General features: G+C 37.1%; 1 protein-coding gene and 1 pseudogene across 3 annotated transcripts in view; one reads left to right on the forward strand and one right to left on the reverse strand.

The window, feature by feature from the left end:
• Nucleotides 1-888: 888 nt before the first annotated feature.
• LOC100467383 lies at nucleotides 889-2,622 on the forward strand (annotated as a pseudogene).
• A 5,414-nt stretch (nucleotides 2,623-8,036) lies between these two features.
• Nucleotides 8,037-12,464, reverse strand: part of ABCB7 (ATP binding cassette subfamily B member 7) — a 198,143-nt gene continuing 193,715 nt past the window's right edge. For all 3 annotated transcript variants that reach the window (XM_034648910.1, XM_034648912.1, XM_034648909.1), the window contains one exon: nucleotides 8,037-8,327. In XM_034648910.1, the coding sequence (XP_034504801.1) occupies nucleotides 8,112-8,327 (216 nt within the window). In that variant the 3' untranslated portion in view covers nucleotides 8,037-8,111. The remainder of the gene's footprint in view (nucleotides 8,328-12,464) is intronic.

Here is a 12,464-nt window from a genome sequence, read left to right on the forward strand (position 1 = left end):
CATGACCTGAGCCAAAACCAAGAGTTAGACACTAACTGACTGAGCCACCCAGGCACCCTTCCCATCCTTTATTTTCAACCTATTTGTATCTTTGAATATGAAGTGCTTCTCCTATAGATGGGATACCTGTTGGATCAATTTGGCTTTTGATTTTTAAATTCAATCTTACAATCTCTATTGCTACATCTTTCACTTTAATTTTTTTCTTTTTTTCCTTTTTTTTTAAATATTTTTTTTATTATATTATGTTAGTCACCATACAGTACATCCCTGGTTTTTGATGTAAAGTTCTTCTATATGCCTCATGTCTTTTTTTTTTCGATTCCTACTTTATTGCCTTCTTGTATTAAGTGGATATGTTCCAGTGTAACATTTTGATCCCTTTAATATTTTCAGTATATTTCTTACAGTTACTTTCTTAGTGGTTGTTCTAGGGCTTAAAATATACATCCTAACTTCTCAGAATTTATTTCATATTTCCATTGATTAGTTCCGGTGAAGCATATAACCTTTACTCCTCTATAGCTCCTTTCCACACCTTTTTGTATTATTGTTGTATGTATTACATCTATATATGTTACAATTATATGTGTGTGTGTGTGTATCAAACTCAACAATACATAATTAAAACTATTAGTTTATATGATCTTATATCTTTCCAAACATCTAAGAGAAGGGCAGGTGTATATTCATAGATTTTGTTATATTAATCATTGCATATACCATTTCTGGCTCTCTTCATTTATTCTGTGGGTTCTGGATATCACCTAGTTTCATTTCCAAGAATTACTTTCATTACTCCAAGACAGCTTTGCATCCACTCCCAACAAAAGAATACAGATTGCTTCATGTGGTTGTTTTCTAAGTCAACTTAAGTTTTAAAATTTTCTTGCTCCACTGGCAGCATTCTGTGGCAGAATATCTCATAGGAAATTCTCTATTCCCAGGCATGGGTCCCTGGGCTTCTTGCCCCAGAAATGCAGTAGCTGGCACCATGGAAGGTGACAAGCTTCCCCAAGGATGACTCTTCGAAACCTATCCACCTTACAGCTTTCCTCGGCTACAAGGCTGGCATGACTCACATTGTGTGAGAGGTCAGCAGGCCAGGATCCAAAGTGAAAAAGAAGGAAATTGTGGAGGATGTAACCATTGTGGAGGCACCATCCATGGTGGTGGGCACCATGGGCTATGAAGAAACCATTCAAGGTCTCTGTACTTTTAAGACCATCTTTGGGACGCCTGGGTGGCTCAGTTGGTTTAATGTCTGCCTTCAGCTCAGGTCATAAACCTAGAGTCCTGGGATCGAGTCCTGTGTTGGGCTCCTTGCTGAGCGGGGAGCCTGCTTCTCCCTCTGCCTGCCACTCCCTCTGCTTGTGCTCTGTCTCTATGACAAATAAAAAATATTTTAAAAAGACCATCTTTGCTGAGCACATCCACGATAAGTGCAAAAGGCACTTCTATAAAAACTGGGGTAAGTCTAAGAAGGCCTTCAATCAAATACTGCAAGTGGCAGGATAATGACGGCAAGCAGCAGCTAGAGAAGGACTTCAACAGCATGAGGTATGGCCAAATCATCCACGTCACCCATACCTAGATGCCCCTACTTCCTCTATGCCAGAAGAAAGCCCATCTTATGGAGGTCCAGGTGAGTAGAGGCATAGTGGCTGAGAAGCTGGACTAGGCATCCAAGAGCATGGAACAGCAGGTGTTTGTGAACCAAGTGTTTGGGCAGGATGAGATGATACATGTCATTAGTGTCACCAAGGGCAAAGGTTACAAAGAGGTCACCAGCCACTGGCACACCAAGAAGCTACCCTGCAAAACCCACCAGGGACTGTGCAAGGTGGGCTGTATTGGGGCATGGCATCCTGCCCAAGTGGCCTTCTCCATGGCATGGGCTGGGCAGAAAGGCTACCATCACTGCACTGAGATCAACAAGAAGATCTACAAGATTGGCCAGAGCTACCTCATCAAGGATGGCAAACTGATCAAGAACAATGCTTCCGCTGATTATGATCTGACAAGAGCATAAACCCTCTGAGTCAGCTTTGTCCACTATGATGAAGTGACCAATGACTTTGTCATGCATAAAGGCTGTGTGATAACCAAGAAGCAAGTGCTTACTCTCCACAAGTTGTTGCTGGTGCAGATCAAACGGCAGGCCCTGGAGATTGACCTTAAGTTCATTGATACCACCTCCAAGTTTGGCCATGACTGATTCCAGACTGTGGAGGATAAGAAAGAATTCATGGGACCACTTATGAAAGACCAAACTGCAAGAAGCTGCTGCTTAATGTCAGGAGCAGATTGTGCAACTGGTGGGATCTCAATAAACATTATTTTTCAGTGGAAAAAAAATTCTCCTAAAACAAAGAAGACACACGCAATTATACTGTCTTTTACTAAGTATCTACGTGTGACTTTATTGGTGCTCTGTTGTGTGTGTGTGTGTGTGTGTGTGTGTGTGTGTGTGTGTTTGAATTACTGTCTGGTGTCACCTGCTTTTTGTCTGAATAATTCCTTTGTACTTCTTGCAATACAGATTTACTAGCAATTGCATTTTCTTTTTACTTATATGATAACATCTTTATTTCACCTTCATTTTTGAATGATAGTTTTGGATATAATATTGATAGTTTTTTATTTAAAAAATTTTTAAAGGTTTTTATTTGTCAGAGAGCGAGCATAAGCACAAGCAGGGGGGCCTGATGTGGGGCCTGATCCCAACACCCTGGGATCATGACCTGAGCCAAAGGTAGACACTTAACCAACTGAGCCACCCAGGCATCCCTTGATTGATAATTTTTTAAATTTCAGCAATTCAAATATGTGATCCCTCTGTCTTCTGGCTTTCACTGTTTATGAGAAACCTCACCTGTTAATCATATTGGGGTTTCCCTATATGTGGAGTCTTTTATCTCTTACTGCTTTTACAATGTTCTCATCTTTAGCTTTGAACATCTGTGTTTTTCCTAAATGGTGTCTGTTGAGCCTTTTTGACGTGTTATATTTTTCGTCAAATTTAGATGTTTCCATTCATCTCTTTGAATATTTTTTCCTGCTCCTTTCCTCTCCTCTGCTTACAGTTTGAATATGTTGGTATTTTCAGTGGTGTCCCACATTTCTCTTGAAGACATTTTTCATTTTTTTCTCTGTTCTTCAGATTGCATAATCTCTTGATCTATCTTCAAGTTTGTGGACTCTTTGGCCAGCTCAAATATATTATTGAGTTCCTCTAGTAAATTTCTCATTTCAGTTACTGTACTTCTTAACTTCAGAATTTCCATTTAGTTCTTTTAATTTCTATTTCTTTATTGATAAATCTTTATATGCTATAGTTACCATCCAGGCCCCTTAAAGCACTATTTACTGCCTGTTTTTCCTGTGTATGCATGATATTTTCCTGTTTCTTTGCATTTCTTAAAATCTTTTGTTATAAAGCAGACACTGTATTATAGTATCTTATAGCAACTCTGGATAATGATCCTTCTCCTATAAGGAATCAGCATTTGCTTGGTTATTTCCCCTGCAGCATGCAGCATGATGTTACCTATCTTTTAGTCTAGCCACCTAAGGGTTCTCTCTGGGTCGGTATAATGCACTTATTGGCGGGATTTTTACCCTTTACCATTGGATGTGTATGTGCTTGGAGGTTGCTATGTCAGGGAGTATTCCTTTGACCCACGTTCAGCGAGGGACTAGTAACTGGGAGTTTCCTTCTCTGCTCTGGGAGGGCACAGTTTTAGACATATACATAGTCTACCAGATTGCCAAGGAGGAGTGTGATTTTATTTTTAAGCCTGTGTTCCTAATAGTCACCTCTAAATCAGACCAATTTATTGTTCAGTGTTTGGTCAAGTTCCTTGTGCCAGCAAAGCTTTTGCTCTGTGTTGATGGGTCTGCATGTACTGGGAAATGCTTTTAAGTCTGTCCCATGTTCTGCTCTAATTGTCCTGAGTAGGTGCAGCCCAGCACATGCACACAGTCTTTTCAATCCCCAGAGTTGACTGTGTTCCCAGGAGGGCTCTTTTTGGTTCCCTCTTGGTTTCTGTTTATTAAAACTCGGGCTGCTCTGCTGCTTTGCTTGCACCAGCTCCTCCTAATTGCTCTCCACCAAGATCTCCATTGTTTTTGACAGTGTCCTTAGGGACAGAGTTCTCCATGGTGTTTCAAATGAAGTCAGTCCCCCAGGAAGGGTGGTGGAATTCTTTATCCTCATTGCATACCTTCCCACTTAGAAAGAACCTGTGCACCACTAAACCAAAGCTGGGGGGTGGGAGGCAAGGGGCCCAGAGTGAAAACACCACTCTGAGAGGGCACTGGGGCATGGTGTCAGTCCCTGGTATTCTGTGTTTTCCTCTCCTTCAGTGAAACATCCAAACATTGACTAAGCTAGGGTGGAAAAAATCAGGGCCTCAGTATTAGCCTGCACACAGAGTAGTGCTTCCACTCAAAGAATGGAGGCTGGGTGGGGGAAGGTATTACCAGTCCTCTTGGCTGTGCCTATGTGGAATAAATTTCTGCAACACAGAGTTGGGGGGTAAGAAATGCAGGCAGCTACCCCTGCCAGGGTGAAACCACAGCCCTGGAGTGGGAGCTTCGGGAAGGAGCCCTACCTCCTCCCAACATCTTCACCACACCTGCCTAAATGGAGTACCCAAGGTCAAGCTTCTGTAACACAGACCTGGTATGGTAGCGGATATGCAGGTAATTCTTCAAATGCCAGAATCTTGCTATTCTTACTGATATTTAATAGGTTTCTTGAATAAATGTTTTTCTAATTGATACATGCCCTTTGGGCAATTTCTATAGAGATTTTAAATTATTGTTTTTAAAAAATAATTTCAAACAGTAAAGTTGTTTTGCTGGAGAGAAGGTCTACTGAGCTCCTCACTTCAACCTTCTAGAAGTCTCAGCCTTCAATATATTTTTCAACTTAGCTTCTGAGTGGAAAAGTCCAGCAAAAAGAGAAATGTAGTAGGTGTCAAGAGCCAGGGTTTTCATTCCAAATTGGTCTCTAGCAAGACCAGTGATTTCTCCTGAAATTGTTTCTGAATGAGGAAATTACATTAAAGGCTTTTATATTCCTTCCAACTCTAAAAATCCTATGATCTTATGTAGTAGAAATGGAATAGAAACTAATCAGTGAAAAACATTGTTCTGTAGCTGTGTGCGAACAGGATATATGAAAACAATCCACTGTCTTTTTAAACCAAAACTGTTCCGACTTGTTTTTAATTAGAACAATTAATTCCAATTCTACTTAATCAAAATGCTAGTTTTGCATGCTTTGCAGTCAAGAAATTTCTCCACCCCAAAGGTTTCCTTCATAACCATTAGAACTGAAAAACTTGGGGCAATGGAAAGTTGCCTTTCACTGATTGGTCATCAGAAATATGACAGCTTAATTCTAAGTTAAAGCACTATAATTTACTACCATTTTACCCATATTATGAACTCTGCAAACAATTACTTTCTCTTTGAGGCAATTCCAAGTTTTCACCTTCTGCATAAGGCTCTAAAGCCATACCCCCAGAGTGTCTATTAATTATCTATACTTGATCTAAAAGTGTGAATGACAAAATATCAGTTATCCCTATGCATTGCAGAAAAGAGTTCCTTCAATGGGCCACCCATTTCTAGTCACAAAGACATATTGTTTATTTAGTATTGATTATCTGCACAAATTGCTATAACAATAAAACTGGTAAAGAGCCTCCCTTGCTGAGTCGTTTTGTCTTAACTAATCAGTTTTAACCAGCTTATTTGACTTAATATTGTCATTTACTATATAGTTTACATTCAAAATCTATGTACTCAAAGCAGGGGGAAAAGGGACTTTCTATAATTTAAGAAAGCTCCCAAAGCAAATATATTTAAAAGCTTTCAACTACTTAATCTACAACAGAATACCCTATGACAAAGGTAGAAGGTATATATGAATTATGAATATACACTGGCAAAAGCTGCTACTCACTGACACATCCAGGAATTAGGAAGGATGACAGCAAGATGACAACATAAACAAAGTGATCCAGAAACAAGAATTCATATAATCTTTAAATATCTTATCCTTAAAGCAAAATTAATTAATTTGGGGGGGGGATGGAGGCAGAGAGAGACTCTTAAGCAGGTTCCATGCCCAGCTCAGAGCCCAATGCAGGGCTTGATCTCACGACCCTGAGATCATGACCTGAAATCAAGAGTTGAACGCTTAACAGACTGAGCCACGGAGGTGCCCCTTAAAACTTATTTTTAAACTAGCCATTTGTACAAACTGATCTTTGTCAACATCTAAGGAAAAAGGCAAAATATTTATCTTAAGGTATATAAAAGGTGCACATCCCTGTGGAGGAAAAGTAAATGCATACTTTGAGTTTGTCCAAATGCCTACACCTCTTTCTGATTCTCACAGCTGACCCTCAGACTTCAACTGTTGAAAAAACTTCCAAATGAACCTATCTGTTCATCACCAAGATATTTCTATTTTGAAAACCTTCAGGAAGGCATCAGTTTTTCTGAGCCCAAATTACTCTTGTTCCAACTTAATTTTTGTAAACTGGGATTCCCTTAGGAAGGAAATAGCTATTTTTTAAAATACAGGGATATAAGAAATAAAACACTATCATCTTGCTCCATTTTCAGAGCCCATATTCTAAAACTATAGCTTATTCATCCCAATCCATTAAAAAAATATTTCAACATGGATTTAAAAATTTATACTTTATACCCTTTTATATGAATATGTAATATGGTAATGTAAAATTATGTTATAATAAATGCCCCTTTTCTTGACGTTTTCATCTGAGTCAATCATCCTAGGAAGCTTTTCTTTTGTCTATTATTTCACTGTATAGAACCATCTTAATATGATGAAGTTAAAAGAAAATATTTAAGATTTACTTAATGGCCCCTACAATAACTGTGTTTTTTAGGTTATTCAAGTTTTTATTAGCTGAAAATACTGGTTAATGACCACATGATCCAATGGGTTAGAGACCACCTCTAATCATATGAAAAGAAAACAGCTTCTTTAAAAAGAAAAGAAGCTATTCAAAATGGAAAAGAGAAGAGCTTCTAAGTGAACATATACCAACATTTTATTAACAGGTAAAACTTGATCATTTTGTTTGGGCTCTTCCTTGTAATGTCACATTTAAAAGGACTCATTAACTAAAAAAGGAAGGGAAGACCTAATAAATTCTGACGTGTCACTGATTAAAGTCCCAATCATCTAGAGTACATATACATAATCTTCTATTTACCTCAAGGTCATTAATAACTTTTAAGTGGTTGCTGCTTTATATACAAGTGTTAGCATGTGCACACACACATATATGTGCATGCATACATTCCATTTAGTTGTTTCTCTATGTAACTTCAGACAGCAAAAGCACTATAGTTAATATGGAAATAGAAGGGCAATTAACTTCCTAAGCATTTTAGATCATTCCCAGTATGACAACTGTCAAATTACATCAGGGTTTTAAGGGTTTAAAGGGAAAGGTAAATTTTGGTCCCAAACAAGAGCAACAACTCATTTTGATGAAAAATAAAACTCCCACCACTAGAGATGCTGGTTAATGATGAAGAACATTCTACATATATACATGAGAATTAAGGTTTTTCCCCAAAAAAATAACAGTGGCAAAGACTTTGAATATGAAAGTGTAGGTATCTATCACTAAAGTATGTCAGTGGAGAGGGAGAAGGAGAAACAATGAACCAACATTGTCTTTTTTTTTTAAATGGATACTTTCCATCTAAATTGTCAGCATAAAGGAGATTTTAAAAACTATTAAAATTTGTAATCCAATGTAATTCATCTGGTTATGGATATCAAATGGCTATCAGGCCCCAAAAATAGAAATGGAGCAAAGTGAAATAGTAACAAAAACTATGCTTTGGGCACAACGAAGGCAGTCACAAGAAAATCATTTGGGGCTAAATACAGACATCACCTTAAATACTGTGAAAGATGTAAAACTCAAATTCTTTTTCAAATAAATCTTATCTTAAAAAAGGATTATAGAAAATGGGAATGTATGATTTTTTTTAATAAAACAATTTTGCTTCAGTGCAAATGTATCAAAAAAAATGTCTCATGCAACTTAGCAGGAACAGTTTCCACAGCCTTTCACACTGTTGACAATTTCTTCTTGTAGTTTCTTCCTTTCCTCCTCTTTGGACATATTTTCTTTCTTTGCATCCCATGTAGGGTTATTATGGTTCTGCACACGGCTACTCTGTGTATGCCACATTTCTGAATAGATACTGCCAGGGTTTGTGAGCAAACCACGGTGGGTACCACGTTCAGCTATCTTACCCTAAAAAGCAAAAGCAAGAGAAACATAGAAAAAGGTCATATAACTAGCATAATAACTGAAAATACAGAATAGTTTCTAACTAAGGATTTTGAAGGCTTTGCACTCATTAAAATACCTCTCCCAATTCCTCATCCATAGTACAAGTGAGAAAAATTGATGTGGGAATGCTTTCTTCATTGTTAAGCTATTAGCCCAGTGAATAAACAAAAAGCTATGAAATCCCATACACTGTAAACCATTTCATTTAAAAGAAATAAAATTTTAATGTTTTAATTTTTTTTAGATTTTTAGATTTTTTTTTATTTTTATTTATTCGACAGAGATAGAGACAGCCAGCGAGAGAGGGAACACAAGCAGGGGGAGTGGGAGAGGAAGAAGCAGGCTCATAGCAGAGGAGCCTGAGGTGGGGCTCGATCCCACAACGCCGGGATCATGCCCTGAGCCGAAGGCAGACACTCAACCGCTGTGCCACCCAGGCTCCCCTAATGTTTTATTTTTAATTTTGAAGGGCAGAAAAGGAAGGTGAAAAATTTTAAAGGTGACTATAATTGGTAAATATTTAATTAAAAGCACTGTTATTTATTATAGGGACTGAAAAATAATACACTGAAATCCTTATGTATACTTTAAAATAAAAAAGACTTCTCCATGAAAAGCTTACTTCTTCCAGTAGCTATTTTTGTTAACAATGGATATAAAACTTAACATTTCAGATTTGGTATAGATTCCAAACTCTTATCTACAATTAATTTGTCTCTTGACAGCTACTGTTAAACATGGTAGGAGACAAAAGGAGTTTTGTCACTTTTACTGGTACTCCCAGCTATAGGACCTTTACAAATATACCCTTAAGCAAAACAACTAAAATTTATTCCCACATCTGAGTGGTTAATTTCAGACTCTTCTTTCATTGCCAGCTAGGCAGTTTAAAAGAGAACTATTCTGCTCCAGGTTTTTAAATTTCTCTGTATTGTGAAGAACATAGTTCTCAACCTTGGTATGTGTGGACCACTACATTGGCACAAAACTCCCCATGGATTACATGCTTTATATTTTTCTATTTACCACTGTCAAAAACAAAATCTTCAGTGAAAACTTCATCAAAAGCTACTAGAAAAAATGGAATTATTTTTGTGGAAACACCAATGAAATAAATCACAAATAATTATCCTGTAGTAAAAATGTATAAAATATACTTTAAATTATTTTTATTTGTACTAAAGCACAAATGTATAGATCTTAAAAAGTTACATAAGATTAAAAAGCTTATATCAAAAAGGTCTTTTGTCTCCTCCTTCATGCCTATCTCCTTCCTATCCCCAAATTCATAGCTATTTCTTCTGGTATTTACACATACATATATGCATATATACATGTGTTATGAAATTCAGCTCTCCTATACTATCTCACATTACCACTGCTTCATTTTTACACTCTTCTAATAACACTGGTTATAGCACAAGTGCTGTTTGGGTTTTTTTTTAGATTTTTTTTTTTATTCGACAGAGATAGAGACAGCCAGGGAGAGAGGGAACGCAAGCAGGGAGAGTGGGAGAGGAAGAAGCAGGCTCACAGCAGGCCCTGAGCTGAAGGCAGACGCTTAACCGCTGTGCCACCCAGGCGCCCCCACAAGTGCTGTTTAAGTTAATATTCAGTGTTTACCTTATTAAGACCAAGTAAAGTATTACCTGTTGAATCAAGTAGGTACTAGAATTTTATATATTTTTTCTTGTAAAATTTTTGGTTCTTCCTGGACTTAGTAATTGCCTTGTTTTTTCATTTTCTTAATTTTATATGTCACTATTGGTAATTCTCTCTAAACTTTCTTCCAGAAATATAAAGCCCATCTGAATACTATTTTTCTCATAATCAATTATATTAGGTAATCTATTATTTAAATCTCCCATGAATACCTCCCCTTTGAGACATTCCTCTCACAACTGTTATGGTTGTTTTGTTTATCCTCAACTCCGAAATTTTATGATAATGTGTTCTGGTGTGGGTGTGTTTTCCTTTCCATTCATTGTGCTGGGTACTTGGTAGGTCCCTTCAATCTGGAAACTCATGCTTCCCCCAGTTTAGCAACTGCCACATTGGCTTTTTCTCACTTCATCCTCTAAGTTTACACTATTTTTTTGCTAATTCATTTGAGAATGAGTTACATTGTTACATTTCACTCCTAAATATTTCATTAGCATGTATCTCCTAAAAAAAGAATATTTTCATACTGACTAGAATACAAATATTATCACACCCAAGAAATTTATCTAACATATAGTCCATAGTCAGATTTTACCTACTGTTCCAATAATATATCCTTTATAGACGTATTTTTCCACCCAGAATCCAATTAGGATCAATACATTGAATTTATAAGTTTTTAAGTCCGTGTTGGGTATGTGCGACACTGATATTTCTAACATATCCAAGTGCATTTTTTAAAGAATGCCATTTAAGTTGTTTTTGTTTAGTTCCTGATTATTAGATCCAGGCTAAACATTTTTGGTAGAAATACAATATAGGTGATGATGCGCCCCACTGCATCAGATCAGGAGGTACACAATGTCAACTTACTCCACAATTAATATTAAGTCTGATCATTTGGTTAAGGGACTGTACCAGATTTCTCTATTTTAACGATACTTTTTTCTCTTTGAAATTAATAAGTAATCTATGGGTTACATTTTCAAACTGTGTAAATATTCCATTCCCCCATAATTTTTTCACCATATGGTTTTAGCAACCAATGATGATCCTTACCTGCCATCATTATTACAATGGAAGTTGCAAAATATGATTTTCTAAATTTATCATTCCTTCTACAAAGTGTTAGTTGGCATTCTTCTTAAAGAAGAGCTTTCCCTGTCCCATACTTTTGCATTGTTGTGAAATTATAGGTTAGTTTTTTATTGAACAAGTCGTAATTCTTAAGTATCTTTTTTTTTTGATGTTCAAATTATCCCACATTGGGCCAGTGGGAGCCCACACAAAATGGTTCTTGTGTCTTTGAGATAGGTATTCATTAGTTTTCTCACTCCAGATACTGAATCGTCATTTATTCAAAGAATTTTGGTACCTTTTAGTGAGGAACAGTACTTAGTGCTCAAAATCTATGTGCTAGTTATACTTATTACTACTAGGATTTCACTGTTTCTAGGCCTTTTCAGTGAAAAGTTAGGAACTTCTTTATCATCTTGAATTTATACTGATAATTCTGTTCCAATATAACATCACAAGGTCGCTCCTCTTCTTCTTGCATTCCACTATTTTTATCTTTCTTCTCCCAAGTAAGACCACTGTTTTACAACATTGACATATTTATTCATATGCTCACTCTTAAAATATACAAAAAACAATTTCAAATAGGCTAGTTCCATACTACTACTAACAACAAAATTAGGTTCAAATTTTGTTTATTTTTGTCCTTACATTCCACTAAGGGTAAATAATCAGAGTAATGTGTTTAACAGTTACTTGGATTGTTTTTCTTCTGCATGTTTGTTATCAATTTGTTATGCAGTTAGTTTCACTTCTTTCTGCTTGTAATCACTTTTTGCTTTTCTCCATCCTTGCTGATTTTCCAAATTTTAAATATGTAAAAACATTACCATGGTTCAAAAGTAAAAACAATATAAAAAAGGAGCTAAGATGGTAGAGTAGGAGGACTGTAGGCTTGCTGCATCCCTCAAACACAGCTAGATAAATATCAACTCATTCTGAATACCCAAGAAATAGATCTGAGGACTGACAGAACAAACTGCACAACTAGAGGGAGAGAGTAGGCCACATCGTGGAAGATAGGAGATGCAGAGACCTGTTTGGGGGAGAAATGGGTCATGGGTGCTGAAGAGGGGAAGGAGCCCAGGTTGCAGAGGGAGGCAAGAGAGAGAGGAGCATAGAGGGGATCACACAATGAAAACACTTCCCAAACCCATTAACTGAGAAAACGAGGGGATGACTTTCAGGAGTGTTTTCAACTAGCAGGGCTCAAAGACTGTAGTTTTAGAGGTCCCTGGCATGGCTGATATAGAACCCTGAGGGTGCTGCAGTTCTCCTGTAGAGAAGGCAGGAAGGTAAAAGAGGGTCAGATGGCATGATCTGAAGATCTCCTGAGACACACTGGGAGAGATGGATCCC

This window comes from Ailuropoda melanoleuca, chromosome X (assembly GCF_002007445.2).
Source record: "Ailuropoda melanoleuca isolate Jingjing chromosome X, ASM200744v2, whole genome shotgun sequence".
NCBI classification, from domain to species: Eukaryota; Metazoa; Chordata; class Mammalia; order Carnivora; family Ursidae; genus Ailuropoda; species Ailuropoda melanoleuca.